This window comes from Leucopleurus acutus (assembly GCF_964270905.1).
Source record: "Leucopleurus acutus genome assembly, chromosome: 1".
NCBI classification, from domain to species: Eukaryota; Metazoa; Chordata; class Mammalia; order Artiodactyla; family Delphinidae; genus Leucopleurus; species Leucopleurus acutus.
In genome coordinates, this window is record NC_139142.1 from 61,058,463 (window position 1) to 61,071,577 (window position 13,115).

At 34.8% G+C, this 13,115-nt stretch overlaps 1 protein-coding gene across 2 annotated transcripts in view; it reads right to left on the reverse strand.

Annotated features, from left to right (window-relative positions):
* Nucleotides 1-13,115, reverse strand: part of MIPOL1 (mirror-image polydactyly 1) — a 312,254-nt gene that overhangs the window by 210,182 nt on the left and 88,957 nt on the right. For both annotated transcript variants that reach the window (XM_082835259.1, XM_082835258.1), the window contains exon 7: nt 5,599-5,728. In XM_082835259.1, the coding sequence (XP_082691385.1) occupies nt 5,599-5,728 (130 nt within the window). The remainder of the gene's footprint in view (nt 1-5,598; nt 5,729-13,115) is intronic.

Consider the following 13,115-nt stretch of genomic DNA (forward strand, 5'->3'; position numbering starts at 1 on the left):
AAGAAGATGTGGCACATGTATACAATGGAATATTACTCAGCCATAAAAAGAAATGAAATTGAGTTATTTGTGGTGATTGGATTGACCTAGAGACTGTCATACAGAGTGAAGTCAGAAAGAGAAAAACAAATACCGTATGCTAACACATATATGGAATCTTAAAAAAAAAAAAAAGTTCTGAAGAACCTAGGGGCAGAGCAGGAATAAAGATGCAGATGTAGAGAATGTACTTGAGGACATGGGGAGGGGGAAGAGTAAGCTGGGACGAAATGAGAGAGTGGCGTGGACATATATACACTACCAAATGTAAAATAGATAGCTAGTGGGAAGCAGCCACATAGCACAGGGAGATCAGCTCGGTGCTTTGTGACCATCTAGAGGGGTGGGATAGGGAGGGTAGGAGAGAGATGCAAGAGGGATGAGATATGGGGATATATGTATATATACAGCTGATTTACTTTGTTATAAAGGAGAAACTAACACATCATTGTAAAGCAATTATACTCCAATAAAGACATTAAAAAAAAAAGCTGGAATATTCCAATCAACAAAATAACATAGTATTAGATTATAATTCGAAGTATTAAATGAATATCAATGAGTCCATACAGATATAACTAAATAAAAAAATGAGGGATACAAATGTCCTGTACTGAAGAATTACAAATAATTTATGTAGATATTCTCTGCTGAGGAAGCTAGAACTCGATTAACCTCCTAGCCCACACTCCGCAGCCCATCATTGAGTACAGGCTGCACTTTAGTGATTTGCTTCAAAGAGCAGAGTATGAAAGAGGAATGTGGGTAACTTTACAGAAGAGAAACATGGCAAGTACTACCTTGGCCAGGTGACCAAGATTAACATCACTGGCTGTAAGTCATATTGATAGAAGATAACCTTGAAATGATGTGATGAAAATGGCATTTCACCCCTGTACTCTCTGTCCCATAAAACCAATACCTCAGTCTAATCATGAGAAAAACTTCAGAAAAACTGAAATTGAGAAACATTCTATAAAATACCTGACCAATATTCCAGAACTGTCATCAAAAACAGGGAAAGTCTGAGAAAATGTCACACAGCAGAGTAAGCAACGGAGACATAGTAACTAAATGTCTATGGAATCCTGGATAGGATCTTGGAAAATAAAAAGGACATCAGGGAGAAGCAGTGAAATCTGAATAAAGTGTGGCCTTTAGTAAATAGTTGTATAACAATATTGATTTCTCCCCTGTGACATATGTACCATAGTAATGTAAGATGTTAGCAATAAGGGAAACTGGGTGAGGGAACTCTGTACTATCTTCACAACTTTTCTGTAAATCTGGAAGTATTCTAAAATAAAAAGTTTATTAAAAAAAAAAGGCCAAGTAAAGATGGTGGAGTGAAATCTGAACACAGAAATTTATGTATCCCATCACATACCACTTGAATGGATGATAAAAATTAATCAAACAGCAAAGGAAGCAGGACATCATGTAGTAATTTTTAAAAGTAGGGATAAGGTGGAGAGTGGAAAAATGATTTTGAACAGGTTCAACCAACTTCTCTTTTTACACATGAAAATAGGTATTGAGAAAAGACAGTGACCTCACCAAATCCTGGAAAATTTTCACTAATACCACACAGCTTGGAAATAACCTGAGAGACCAATGAGTTGAGTAGACAGACCAGAGAAAAGTAAAGAAAATCTTCCTGCATTACTGAAGAATCTTTACAGAGGAAGCAAGAATCATCAGGGCTGGCCATTTTTTTTTTTTTTTTTTACTACACTGGTGGAACAAATAAAAGCCCAAAAGAAATACTCCATGGAATCAGGATACCCACAAGACGAGACAGAGTGAGCCGTCAGAACAGTGCAAGACACCAAACAAAGTCCTACAAGCAGAGGACAGAACTTCAAACAGAATCAGTATCTAGCCCCAAGGAGGTCTTCCCAACTACCACTCTTACCCCACTGCCTTACTGCAATGAAGAAAAGTGGCCCAGAAGCAATACCTAGCCAAGAATCAGAAAAGGCAAATAGGTTTCAAATAATATGAAATGTTTATCAAGGAAAATTCACTTGCACTGTATCAGAACAAAGAAAAGTTCTTGACAATTTAAGCATGAGCAAGATGAAGAGAAATGAGATGCCAACTATGAATTCACCACAAACATATGACAAAATATCATGCAAATGAGAAAAAGATCATAATATAAAAGATAACATAAAGCAAGAGAAAGAAGAAAATTGTCCTATCGTGGTTGGCATTCTAGAAAAACATAAGACGAACATGAATTCAATAAAAAAAGTTCAAAGAGAAGATGCCAAAACAAAAGAGTAGATGAATAGGAAAATTGAAAACTTAAGGATAGACCTGAAACTTATATAATTAAAAAAAGAAAGAAAACTTAAGGGAACATTGAGAATAAATAAACAAAATATTTAATAAATGAACCAGAAAGAACAGGGAATGGGACAGTAACAATTGGAATTACTAACTAAAGGAAAGGCTTAAGAGTATCACAGTGAATGCAGAGAAAAAGACAGGAATTAAAATAATTATTGAAGAGATAAGAGATAAGGATAAAAGTTCCCTATAAAAATAACTGAAGTCTCTAAAATAGAAAACCTAAAAAACAAATGTAAAATTTCCCTGAAATAAAGGAAGAATCATATAGTCTTTAGAAAGGCATGCTGTGGTTCTAAAAATATTACAGATCAACCCGAACATACTGATTAAGTTGTTCTATTTCAAGAATAAAGAATCATTCAAGTACCCAGGCAGAAAAAATTAAACCACCTATAAGTGAGGAAAAAAGCAATATGATTGACCTCAGACTTCTTTTCAGGCAAACTCAATGTCAGAAAAGTCAGTAACATTTTTACAGTGTTTAGAATGAAAAAATACTTGAGCCAGGAATTTTATTCATAACCAATTTGAATATAAGGATAACAAACAGCCAGTCTAGAGTACGTTAAAGTAGAGAATAAAGTATTTATAAACCCTCCCTTAAAAAACTATTTGAGGGCTTCCCTGGTGGCGCAGTGGTTGAGAGTCCGCCTGCCGATGCAGGGGACACGGGTTCGTGCCCCGGTCCGGGAAGATCCCACATGCTGCGGAGCAGCTGGGCCCGTGAGCCATGGCCGCTGAGCCTGCGCGTCCGGAGCCTGTGCTCCACAACGGGAGAGGCCACAGCAGTGAGAGGCCCGCGTACCGCAAAAAAAACCCAAAAAAAAAACTATTTGAAAACGAAATTTGGTTACCCAGGAACTCCCCACAATAAAGAACTCAGGTGTAAAAATGCCATGTATGATAAAAGTTCGAGTAATGATTACTCAACCCTTTTAAATATAAAATAAAGGTTAAACAAGGGGGGCACTTTGGCTATAGAATCCAATACAGCTTTTACAAATTTTTTAAAAGTAGAATTCATAAAGAAAAAGAAAAAAAGGAGTTTAAAACTGTTATTTATTTCACAGCTGAGAGTCAAATAATATTACTTAACTAAAACACTGCACAAAAAAATATTGATGAGATTCCAACACCTTAATGTTTTCCCATCTCTTAAATTTAGATAGTTCTTTTGGGAATTAATATATCTAATTGAGAGAAAACACTGCCTGAAGTTCAAAAATTTCTTCAGTTTCACTTCAATTGATTACTACTCTTCAATTCAAGTAACATTTATATAGCATTTGCTACAAGTCAAGTATTTTTCAATACTTATTAAATCATTTAGTCCTCATAACAACCAATATAAAACAGCCACTATTTCCCTGTTTTGTAGAGAAAAAACAGAGCCCAGAAACTCTGAATCTGTCCATGACTGTACAGCTAGGAAGCAAAAGAGTGAAGATTCAAAGACAGGTACCTGTGTCTGGAATCTGTGCTCTTCACCTCTACAATATAATGCCTCTCAAATAAAACAGAATGTAGAAAATGAATTAATTTTTATCAAATTAATTCTACGTATGCATCTATTCAACCACCAACCATCTATCCTTCCAGACAGTAGTGTTTATATAAACAAAGAGAAATGTTTGGAATAATGTTTCCCTATTGATAAAGATAGTTATTTGGGAGTAGGCAGTGTGGAATTTAGCTAACTTTTTAAATTTATTTTTAGTTGTCAACAAGTTAATGTTTTACAATGAGTCTCTCCATCTACTTTTTGAATGAGCCTTCAAAAAAAAAATGAAACCATTAATATAAACAAAAACCAAATCACGTTACCTAGTCACAACATGAATGCTACAGTATTAATTATTTAATGATTCTGTCTAATGAACCACCATGGGTTTTTTTTTTCTTTTTTTTTTGTTTTTTGGCCACGCCCTGCGGCTTGTGGGATCTTAGTTCTCCAACCAGGGATCGAACCCGTGCCCCCTGCATAGGAAGCGCGGAGTCCACTGGAGCGCCAGGGAGTTTCCCACCACGTTTTTTAAAAAAATAAATTTATTTATTTATTTTTGGCTGTGTTGGGTCTTCGTTTCTGTGCGAGGGCTTTCTCTAGTTGCGGCAAGCGGGGGCCACTCTTCATCGCAGTGCATGGGCCTCTCACTATCGCGGCCTCTCTTGTTGTTGGAGCACAGGCTCCAGACGAGCAGCCTCAGTAGTTGTGGCTCACGGGCCCAGTTGCTCCGTGGCACGTGGGATCTTCCCAGACCAGGGCTCGAACCCATGACCCCTGCATTAGCAGGCAGATTCTCAACCACTGCGCCACCAGGGAAGCCCCCCACCACGTTTTAATTAGTATTTTATTGTGATCCCTCAGAGGCTAGCACAATATTGGGCACAGCAAACATTTGATAAATATATTGAGGGATCAACATAAAAATATTAGATTACTACATTCTATCTTGCAGGTAACATTTCTAGATGCTCTCGGGCCTTTCTACCCAACGTGGACACCTTAGATTAGCATCATTTGCATGACCTGGGAGCTTGAAAAAAGGCAGAATCTCAGGCTCCACTCCAGACGTTATCTAACAAGAATCTGCATTTTAACAATATTCCCCAAGTGACTGGAGTGCACATTAAAAGTGGAGAAGTAATTCTTTCCAGAGCATTGTTTCTCTAAGTGCAGTATGTTATTTACCTATACCAGAATCACCTGGTTCACTTGCTAAAAATGTAGATTCTTAGGCTCTACCCTATTTCAGGTGTCAGGTTTCAGTTTAGAACCCACAGCTAAAAGACTTAAAAAGTAGTGGAGAATAGGAATGAGCACAGTAAGCAGAGAGCAGTAAAAGAACCCAGAGCTGAAATAAATCAAGGAGGTGACAATAAGGAGAGGGAAGAAAAGAGGAGTCACAAAGGAAGGTAGAGTAAGGATATCAACAACAGAACTATGAAGAAATAAAGAAAGTAACTGTACTAAGAGTGTTGTGCATTTCTTTCTTTCTTTTCTTTTTTCTTTCTTTCTTTCTTTTTTTTTAGTGACTGAAAACTACTAGCATGCCAAAAGTTTTAGAAAAAGACTGTGGGTATATGGAATCTACCACTGTAACATATAAGCATCAGTAACACTTTTAAACATGTAACCACCACATAATTCATGTACTTTATAAATGCTCCTAACATCATATGTAGTTTTAAATGTGTACATACAGTTTTAGAGACATTTCCATATGCTTGGATCGTGCAATTGCTTCATCTCTCTCCTCATTGGCTAACTGCAGTCGAGACATAATAGCTTCATCACGTTCTCTCTGTGCAAAATACACCTCTTCAACCAGAGCTACCAAAACATATAATGCATAATTAGTGAAAATAAAAGAAAAATGCACACTTTTAGCAAAAATAAAAAGCAAAAAAAAATTTTATTCAGCTGTTAGCATCAATTCATTTGTTTACTTGAGAAAACATTATCTTTTTAAGCTACTGCAAAATTGAGATACTATTTCATACCCATAAAAGCAAAAATTACAAGGTCAAATAGTAAAAAATATTGAGCACGTGAAATAAAGGAAACATTCAAATATACTGCAGATAGGTGTATATGTTTCGACAACCTCTGATGAGCAATTTGGCAATGCTGAAGTTGTGCCTAGTCCATAACCTGGCAAATCTCCTCTTTGGTATGAAGCCTAGAGAAATTCTTGCACATGTGCACAAGGAAACATGTATAAAAATGCTTAGGAACAATGTATAAAAATGTTTATTTCAGCATTATATAATAGCAAAAACTTACAAATAACCCAATTGTCCAATAACTGGAGCAGGAATAAAGAAATTACTGTACATTAAAAATGGAATACTGTGTAGCATTGAAATGAATTAACTATGGACAAATGGACAAATCTCATAAATGAAAATTTGACAAAAATAGCAAGTTGCAAAATAAAGCAAATCTATTATTTGTGGATAGACACAATTAGTAAAAAATATTAAAATAAACATGGAAATGATAAACACCAAATTCAGGACAGTAGTTACCTCAGTAAGATGATGGAAGGAGAGGAAAAAGGAGAGTCAATGGGGGCAGAGTTGTGTTGGTTTAGCACTGAACGTCTCCGGGAGCACCATTTATATCGATTATAATACAAATGACATCATGTAAATTTCTGCAGCACTATATAGGGAGCTTTTATGTTACCTGAAATTGTCACTTCTCAAACTTAATTTCTACTTGAAATCTTATATAATGCTTAAAATATCACTGCAATTTTAGACAGAAAGGGGCTCAAATACTTGGATCACTGAACCAAATTTATTTATACTGTCAAACCACAAAATAAACTTAGGAAAGACATTTGAAATGTTCTTATAGGTCATAAAACACTGGGTTTCTGCTAAGATTTGTCATAGATTAATATACTGTTAATCAAGATAGTTACTTTTATATTACTTAAATTATAAGTAGTGGAAAAGAAAAAAAACCCTGAGAAAAAAGCAACTGTATCTTTTCCATAATACAGTATAAAATGGAACATGCAATGGCAAAGCAAAAGTCAAAACTACTTCTAAGAAGCTAAGCCTGAGGGAAGATGAATAAATTAATTAATTCATCAAATATTTATCAAGCTCCTGTGGCAGTCATCAATCCAGTTTTAAGGAATATGAATATAGCAGGATAAGAAGTCCTTGTCATCCTAGAGTATACATTCTACTACAGGGAAACAGACAGTAGAGAGAAAAACAGGCCAAAAATTAGGTAGGTAGGTAGGTAGGTATGTAGATAGATTGCTTTGAAGGAAAATACAGCTGTATCAGAGAAAAGAGTGATTTGGTAGATAGGGAATAGGGCAGACTATTTTAGAAAGGGTGGTCAGAAAAGACCTTTTTAAATAAGTGACATTTCAGCACGTTCAAATAAAGGAAGAGTAACCATGTTCATATTTGAAAGTAGACTAAGCTGAAGAAAAACCAGGACAAAGGCCCTAGAAGTATTAGCGATATAACAGCAATACGGCTGGAGCACAGAGAGGGTGAGAGTTTTGGGAGATCACACTGTAAATCACACCAAGGAATTAAGATCTCATCTAAATATGATGGTAGTCAATGGTGGTTTCTGAGCAAGGAAATGGCAGCATCACATTTACGTTTAAAAAGGAATTCTGGCTTCCAAGTGAGAAGTAGTTCATAGGTGGGACAAACATGGAAGCAAATTCCAGAAGGGAGACTATAGGAGTGGTTCAAGCAAGAGTTCACATCAATAACCCACAATAACCCTTTCCCTGAAACTTTAAGCTACCTAGAAATAAATATCAACTTCTAGAATAGGAACAATTTGAACAGATCTGTGTTTCAGAAGGAAACTCCCAGAGATTAGCATTCAGTGTGTGGAAGATGCAGGGATCACCTGTATCAACTTCCAAAAGTTGTAGGTTGGATTGTACATGCCCCTTAACCCAATATTAGATTATTATAAAAGTTCACATAAGAAACAATGAAACCCTGAATTAAGACAAGGGCAGCACAAGAGAAATAAAATAGATTCAATTCATAACAAAAAGTTAAGTATGTACCAAATTTCAGAGGAGAGAAAAATAGGACAGGTGACTTCACTAAGGCATCCCTCAACCTATCAAAAGGTAATCTCCATGAAACTCTGGGGTAAACAGGCTACTCTTCTTACTGCTGCCACATAGATTCCAAGGCAAAAAAAACCCCGAAACAGTCTTAGCCCAATATTCAAGGAAAACTGGAGTCTAGTTCTAGCCTACCTTCCAGCATCATCTACCCCCATATTCCCTTTAGGACAGTATTTCACAAAATATAGGATGTGAAACACATTGTTTAATAGTTATGTCACTTTAATGTATATTAGAAAACCATAACTAGCACATCAGACCTATAATTTCTGAGTGGCATTTAATTTAATGTCCAATTAAAATTCAAATTTCTTTAAATTACCCATATTGTTGAGGTAGATGCCAAAAAAGGGTAATTTTCCATTTTTTCATTTATTTAAAGTTCAAAAACAAAAAAGAATGGCCTGGCTATTAAACTTAGGATAATGGTTACTAACTTTTGGAGGTAGTACTAGAAGGGAGGATGAGGAACTTTTCGTGATATCTGGTGATATTCTATTGGTAATATTTGGTTTTCTTCTACATCTGGGTGCTGGATATACAAGTGTGTTCACTTTCTGAGATTCATAAAACTGTACAGTTATTTGTGCACTTTTTGGGTACAGACGTTAAAACTAAAAAAAATTCCATTAAAATATATATTTATCTAGTTAAAAAGATGAGATTTTTAAAGAAAAGCATTAAGTGAATAACAGGAAAAAAGCATATATGATAAAATCTTCGAGAGTGTATGTTAGGATTAAATTTTAAGCAACACAGCCTTGTCCTCCTGGTCAAGACAGGGTAACAGGATCCAAATTTGTATTCCCACTTAAAACAAGTTTTTCTAATGGACAAAACATGCATGGGATGAGTTTTCAAGTTGATAAGGAAATAAAGAGAGTGACCTGAGAGAGGAAAACAAAAGAGTTGAGCCCTATGACTGGCCCAGCTTAATACATTGAAAGTTTTCTGGACATGGCACAGGAAAGGAAGAATCCAGGAGGAGGCCAGCAGACTCCACAATTTGAAGAGAGGAGTCTAAGGAAACCAAAGCAGCTAGAATTCACAAGACAATCAGAGGAAAAAACAGCTGCAAAGAGAGAAAGCTTTGGAGACATGCAGAGGGTATTCCTCAAGAAATCAGCTGAGGACTGAGCACACACATGTGAGTAAACTACCCATGCAGAGGAAAGAGCCACCTGAAAGTTTTAGAGGCATCAGTGCCCTGAGCGCCACAAAACCAAAAATAGTACGTGTTCCCACTAGCCAGATTGGAAAAACTCATGATTCATGAACTACTACATAGAATACACAGAAGGGTCTTGCTTCAGTAGTGGGGATTAATTAACCCTAGACTAAACACTGCTCTGGTAATAACCTACCTATCTTTAAAGCATGACCCAGAAGTAGTGACCTGTTTCCAAGAAACATAACTATATCTCAGAACAAAGCTCAAAAATATTTTATAAAAATACAAAAATACCAGCTCCCAAAATGGTCAAGTTCATCATGTCTGGTGTCCATTATGAGGCATGCAATCAAGCAGCAAAATTAGGACCCATAAAGAAAATTTAATCAGCTAAAACTGATCAACATTTTGTCAACTAATACATAACCTTGTTTAATGTATGTTTCTTTTTAAAAACACCTTAGTTAATATATATTGTTGATTTATTAGCACTGAACTCATGGCCAACAGGACAATAACTCATGCCTGAACAAAGTTTATCCATAACACACACACAGCCTTCCATGCTTCGGGAACATTAGATTGCATTTCAGCACGCAGCTGTCTTAAACAGTGAAATCACCAATAGAAGGTACAAAAATGCAATAAATGTAGCACTAAATAAGCTGCAACGAGGATACTTATTTACAATATACGAGCTGAAACATAAAAGCAGAGTGTGGCCTTAAGATGATCAGATTGTTTTTCTTTTCTTGGTGTGTTATTTTGGTAATATTGATAGATTTTTAAATGGTAAACCAACCTTGCATTCCACAAAATAAATCACAGTCCCAAATGCAAAACCTAAAATTAGAAAAGTTCTGGAGGAAAACCTCTTTGACTTTAGGTAGGCAAAGCTTCTTAACTATAATAATAGCAAAGCATAAACCAATTTTTAAAAATTGGTAAGTAGGACTTCAATTTAATTCAATTACAAATTTCCACTCTTCAAAAGATGCTAAGAAAATGAAAAGACAAGCCACAGACTGGAAGAAAATAATTGCAAAGCATATATCTGACAAAAAGACTTGTATCTAGAACATAATTTTAAAAAACTCTCAAAGCTCAATAACAAGGAAACAAAAAACCCAATTAAAAATTAGGCAAAAAACTTGAACACTTTTTTCAAAGTAGATATATTGATGGCAATAAGCACAAAAAAAGGTTCTCAACAGCTTTAGTCATTACAGAAATGCAAATTAAAACTATGAGATAGCCACCACACACAGCTGACCCTTGAACAACACCGGGGTTAGAGGTGGACACCCCCCCACACCTCCTGCAGTCAAAAATCCGTGTATAACTTTACAGTTGGTTCTCTGTATCCACAGATGCAGAACCGTTGATCATGTAGTACAGTAGTATGTATTTATTGAAAAAAATGTGCATATAAGTGGACTTGCAGAGTTTAAATCGGTTTTGTTCAAGGGTTAACTATACAAACCTATTACAATGACTTATATGAAAGGCTCATTAAAGATGTTGGCAAGGATGTAAAACAACCTGGAACTTTCATACACTGCTGGTGGAATGTAAGATAGTATAATCACATTATGTCAGTTTCTTAAAAAAGTAAACATACACCCACAAGATTCAGCTATTCCACTCGTATTTCTCCAAGAGAAATTAAAGCATAGAAATTAAAGCATATGTCTAAATACAAAGACTTCAATACAAATATTCATAGCATCTTTATTTATAATAGCCAAAACCCAGAAACACCCCACATTTTTAGTAACAGATGAATGGTTAAACAAACTACATAACAAATTGTGCTAGAACAACTGATTTCTCATGTATAAAACCAAATGCTTTTAATCAACAGTTTAGATAAAGTTAAGGAATTCTTGCTATGAACGCAGCTTTTGGAAGATCCAGTAGTTTCCAGTACAATTTTCATATATTTTTTAAGGCAGTATCATTACTCCTATGTGGTTGTCTGTGTCACATTATTCTGCTTCTATGTATCAATTTATCATGCTGTTTTGAAAGAAATTTCTGCCCATAATGTAGTACACAGTAATGAGTTTTATTTTCCCCTTCTAGTTGTATACAATCTCCTAGGAAGGATATTCATAACAGCTTAGAGAAAACAACATGATGTATTATGAAGAATATGGGCTTTAATTCAGATCCAAGGTGTTGTCACAGTAAAGTTAGGCAACTTGTTTTTTTTATACTTTTCTTAAATTATGTTAGTCACCATTCAGGTGTATAAAATGCACAGAATACCATCAGTTACGGTTATTAGGGGAAATTAAATGAGATGATATATAAAAGCTCTTAGTCAAATAAAGTAGATTCTCAACAAATGTTAGTTCCATGCCACCAATACCATCATCACCCTCAATCCACAGACTCACAATTTGGCTTCATTTCCACACACATTAAAAATGTGATTTTGATTAATTTGGACCATTTATATCTATAGCCATTTCAACATTTCTTGCTTTTTTCATTTTCACCTTGTTCATTGGCATGCAAAAACTACAAATGGGAACTGAAGGAGATATTATTCAGAACACATTCAGAACACTACAGTATAATGACACAGGTCTGTACAAAATATGATATTCTAAGATATTTTTACATTTTTACATTATAAAATACTTCTAATTTGTGGGTCAGATAGGATGCACAAAATGATGCTAAACAGTCACCTAGGTACAGATTAACATGTATGTTATATTGCCCTGTAATATTCTGGCATATTGAAAGGTTAAAACACTATTTACTAAACTTTAAATGCCGACAGGCTTCCTATCACTTCTGTATAGTGTGATGAGATCTTTATAAAGTGACATTTAATGTAAGCTGTGTTCTACTTTATATACAATAACACTTGATTGAAAAGGTAAGGCTGTTAATATCAAGGGCTTTAATAAGTCTTGTTAACTCTATGCCTAAAGACAAATGCTTTACATCAAGGGTATATTTGGTCCTGTGTGATGAAGAGAAAACAATTTTTCCTCTATAATGCTGTATCAACTCTAAATATATAAACAACGTGTGTATTTAAAGGAGTATTCTAAGGTTAAATTTTAAAATGCCATAAAACACAGACACACAAAATCTGATTATATATTTTATAAATGCTAAGAAAAGTCTTCCAAAAGTAAGGTATTACAAAATGATAATTTTTAACACCTATTAGGTTATATGTGAAATTTGTTGATTACGAAAAACCCGATTCCTTTTCTAGAATTCAGTACTTCTAAAGAATCAATGTGCAACTCTCAAATATTTTCAGTAAAGAAAGCTTAATTGTAAACACTGAGCTTTTCCAAGGTAGATGACTATTACAAAGTTCACTAGAAAATCAATATAGCATTTTAGTTGGAATTTGCTCATTAAACACCCACAGCTCTAATGCAAATTATGATGGAATGAATAAAGCAAATACATATGCTTCTTTCTTTTTATTAAATGTAAAATCTACTGTTAATTGCATCTCGTATGTCATACAAACTTTTCTCCTTAACTATTAAATAGCAGCTTTAACAAAAGTCATTAGAGATTCTCTTCCTTTGACTTGAATAAATTTCAATATTTGTTCAGTAAAGGTTCACAGCAGTTAAATTACATTAACAAATATTATTAGCTACTATGTAAGCCAACCCAGTAAAATACTTGTATTGTAGGTAGAACAAATCATTGGGTGTTTACAATAATATTTGGATATCTCCATTTTTAAACACGGTTATCAAATATCCTATAATTCTTAGTCAAATGAGAAAGATTCAGAGAGGATCACCCCCACTCCCCATCCACAAATACTCAAATTTGTTTAGTAAGCTAATTGTTTTCTAACATAGGCAAAAGTAAATATGAAGAAGCTGAACCATACTAAGTATGAGTTTATTGAATCAAGACAGAGTACA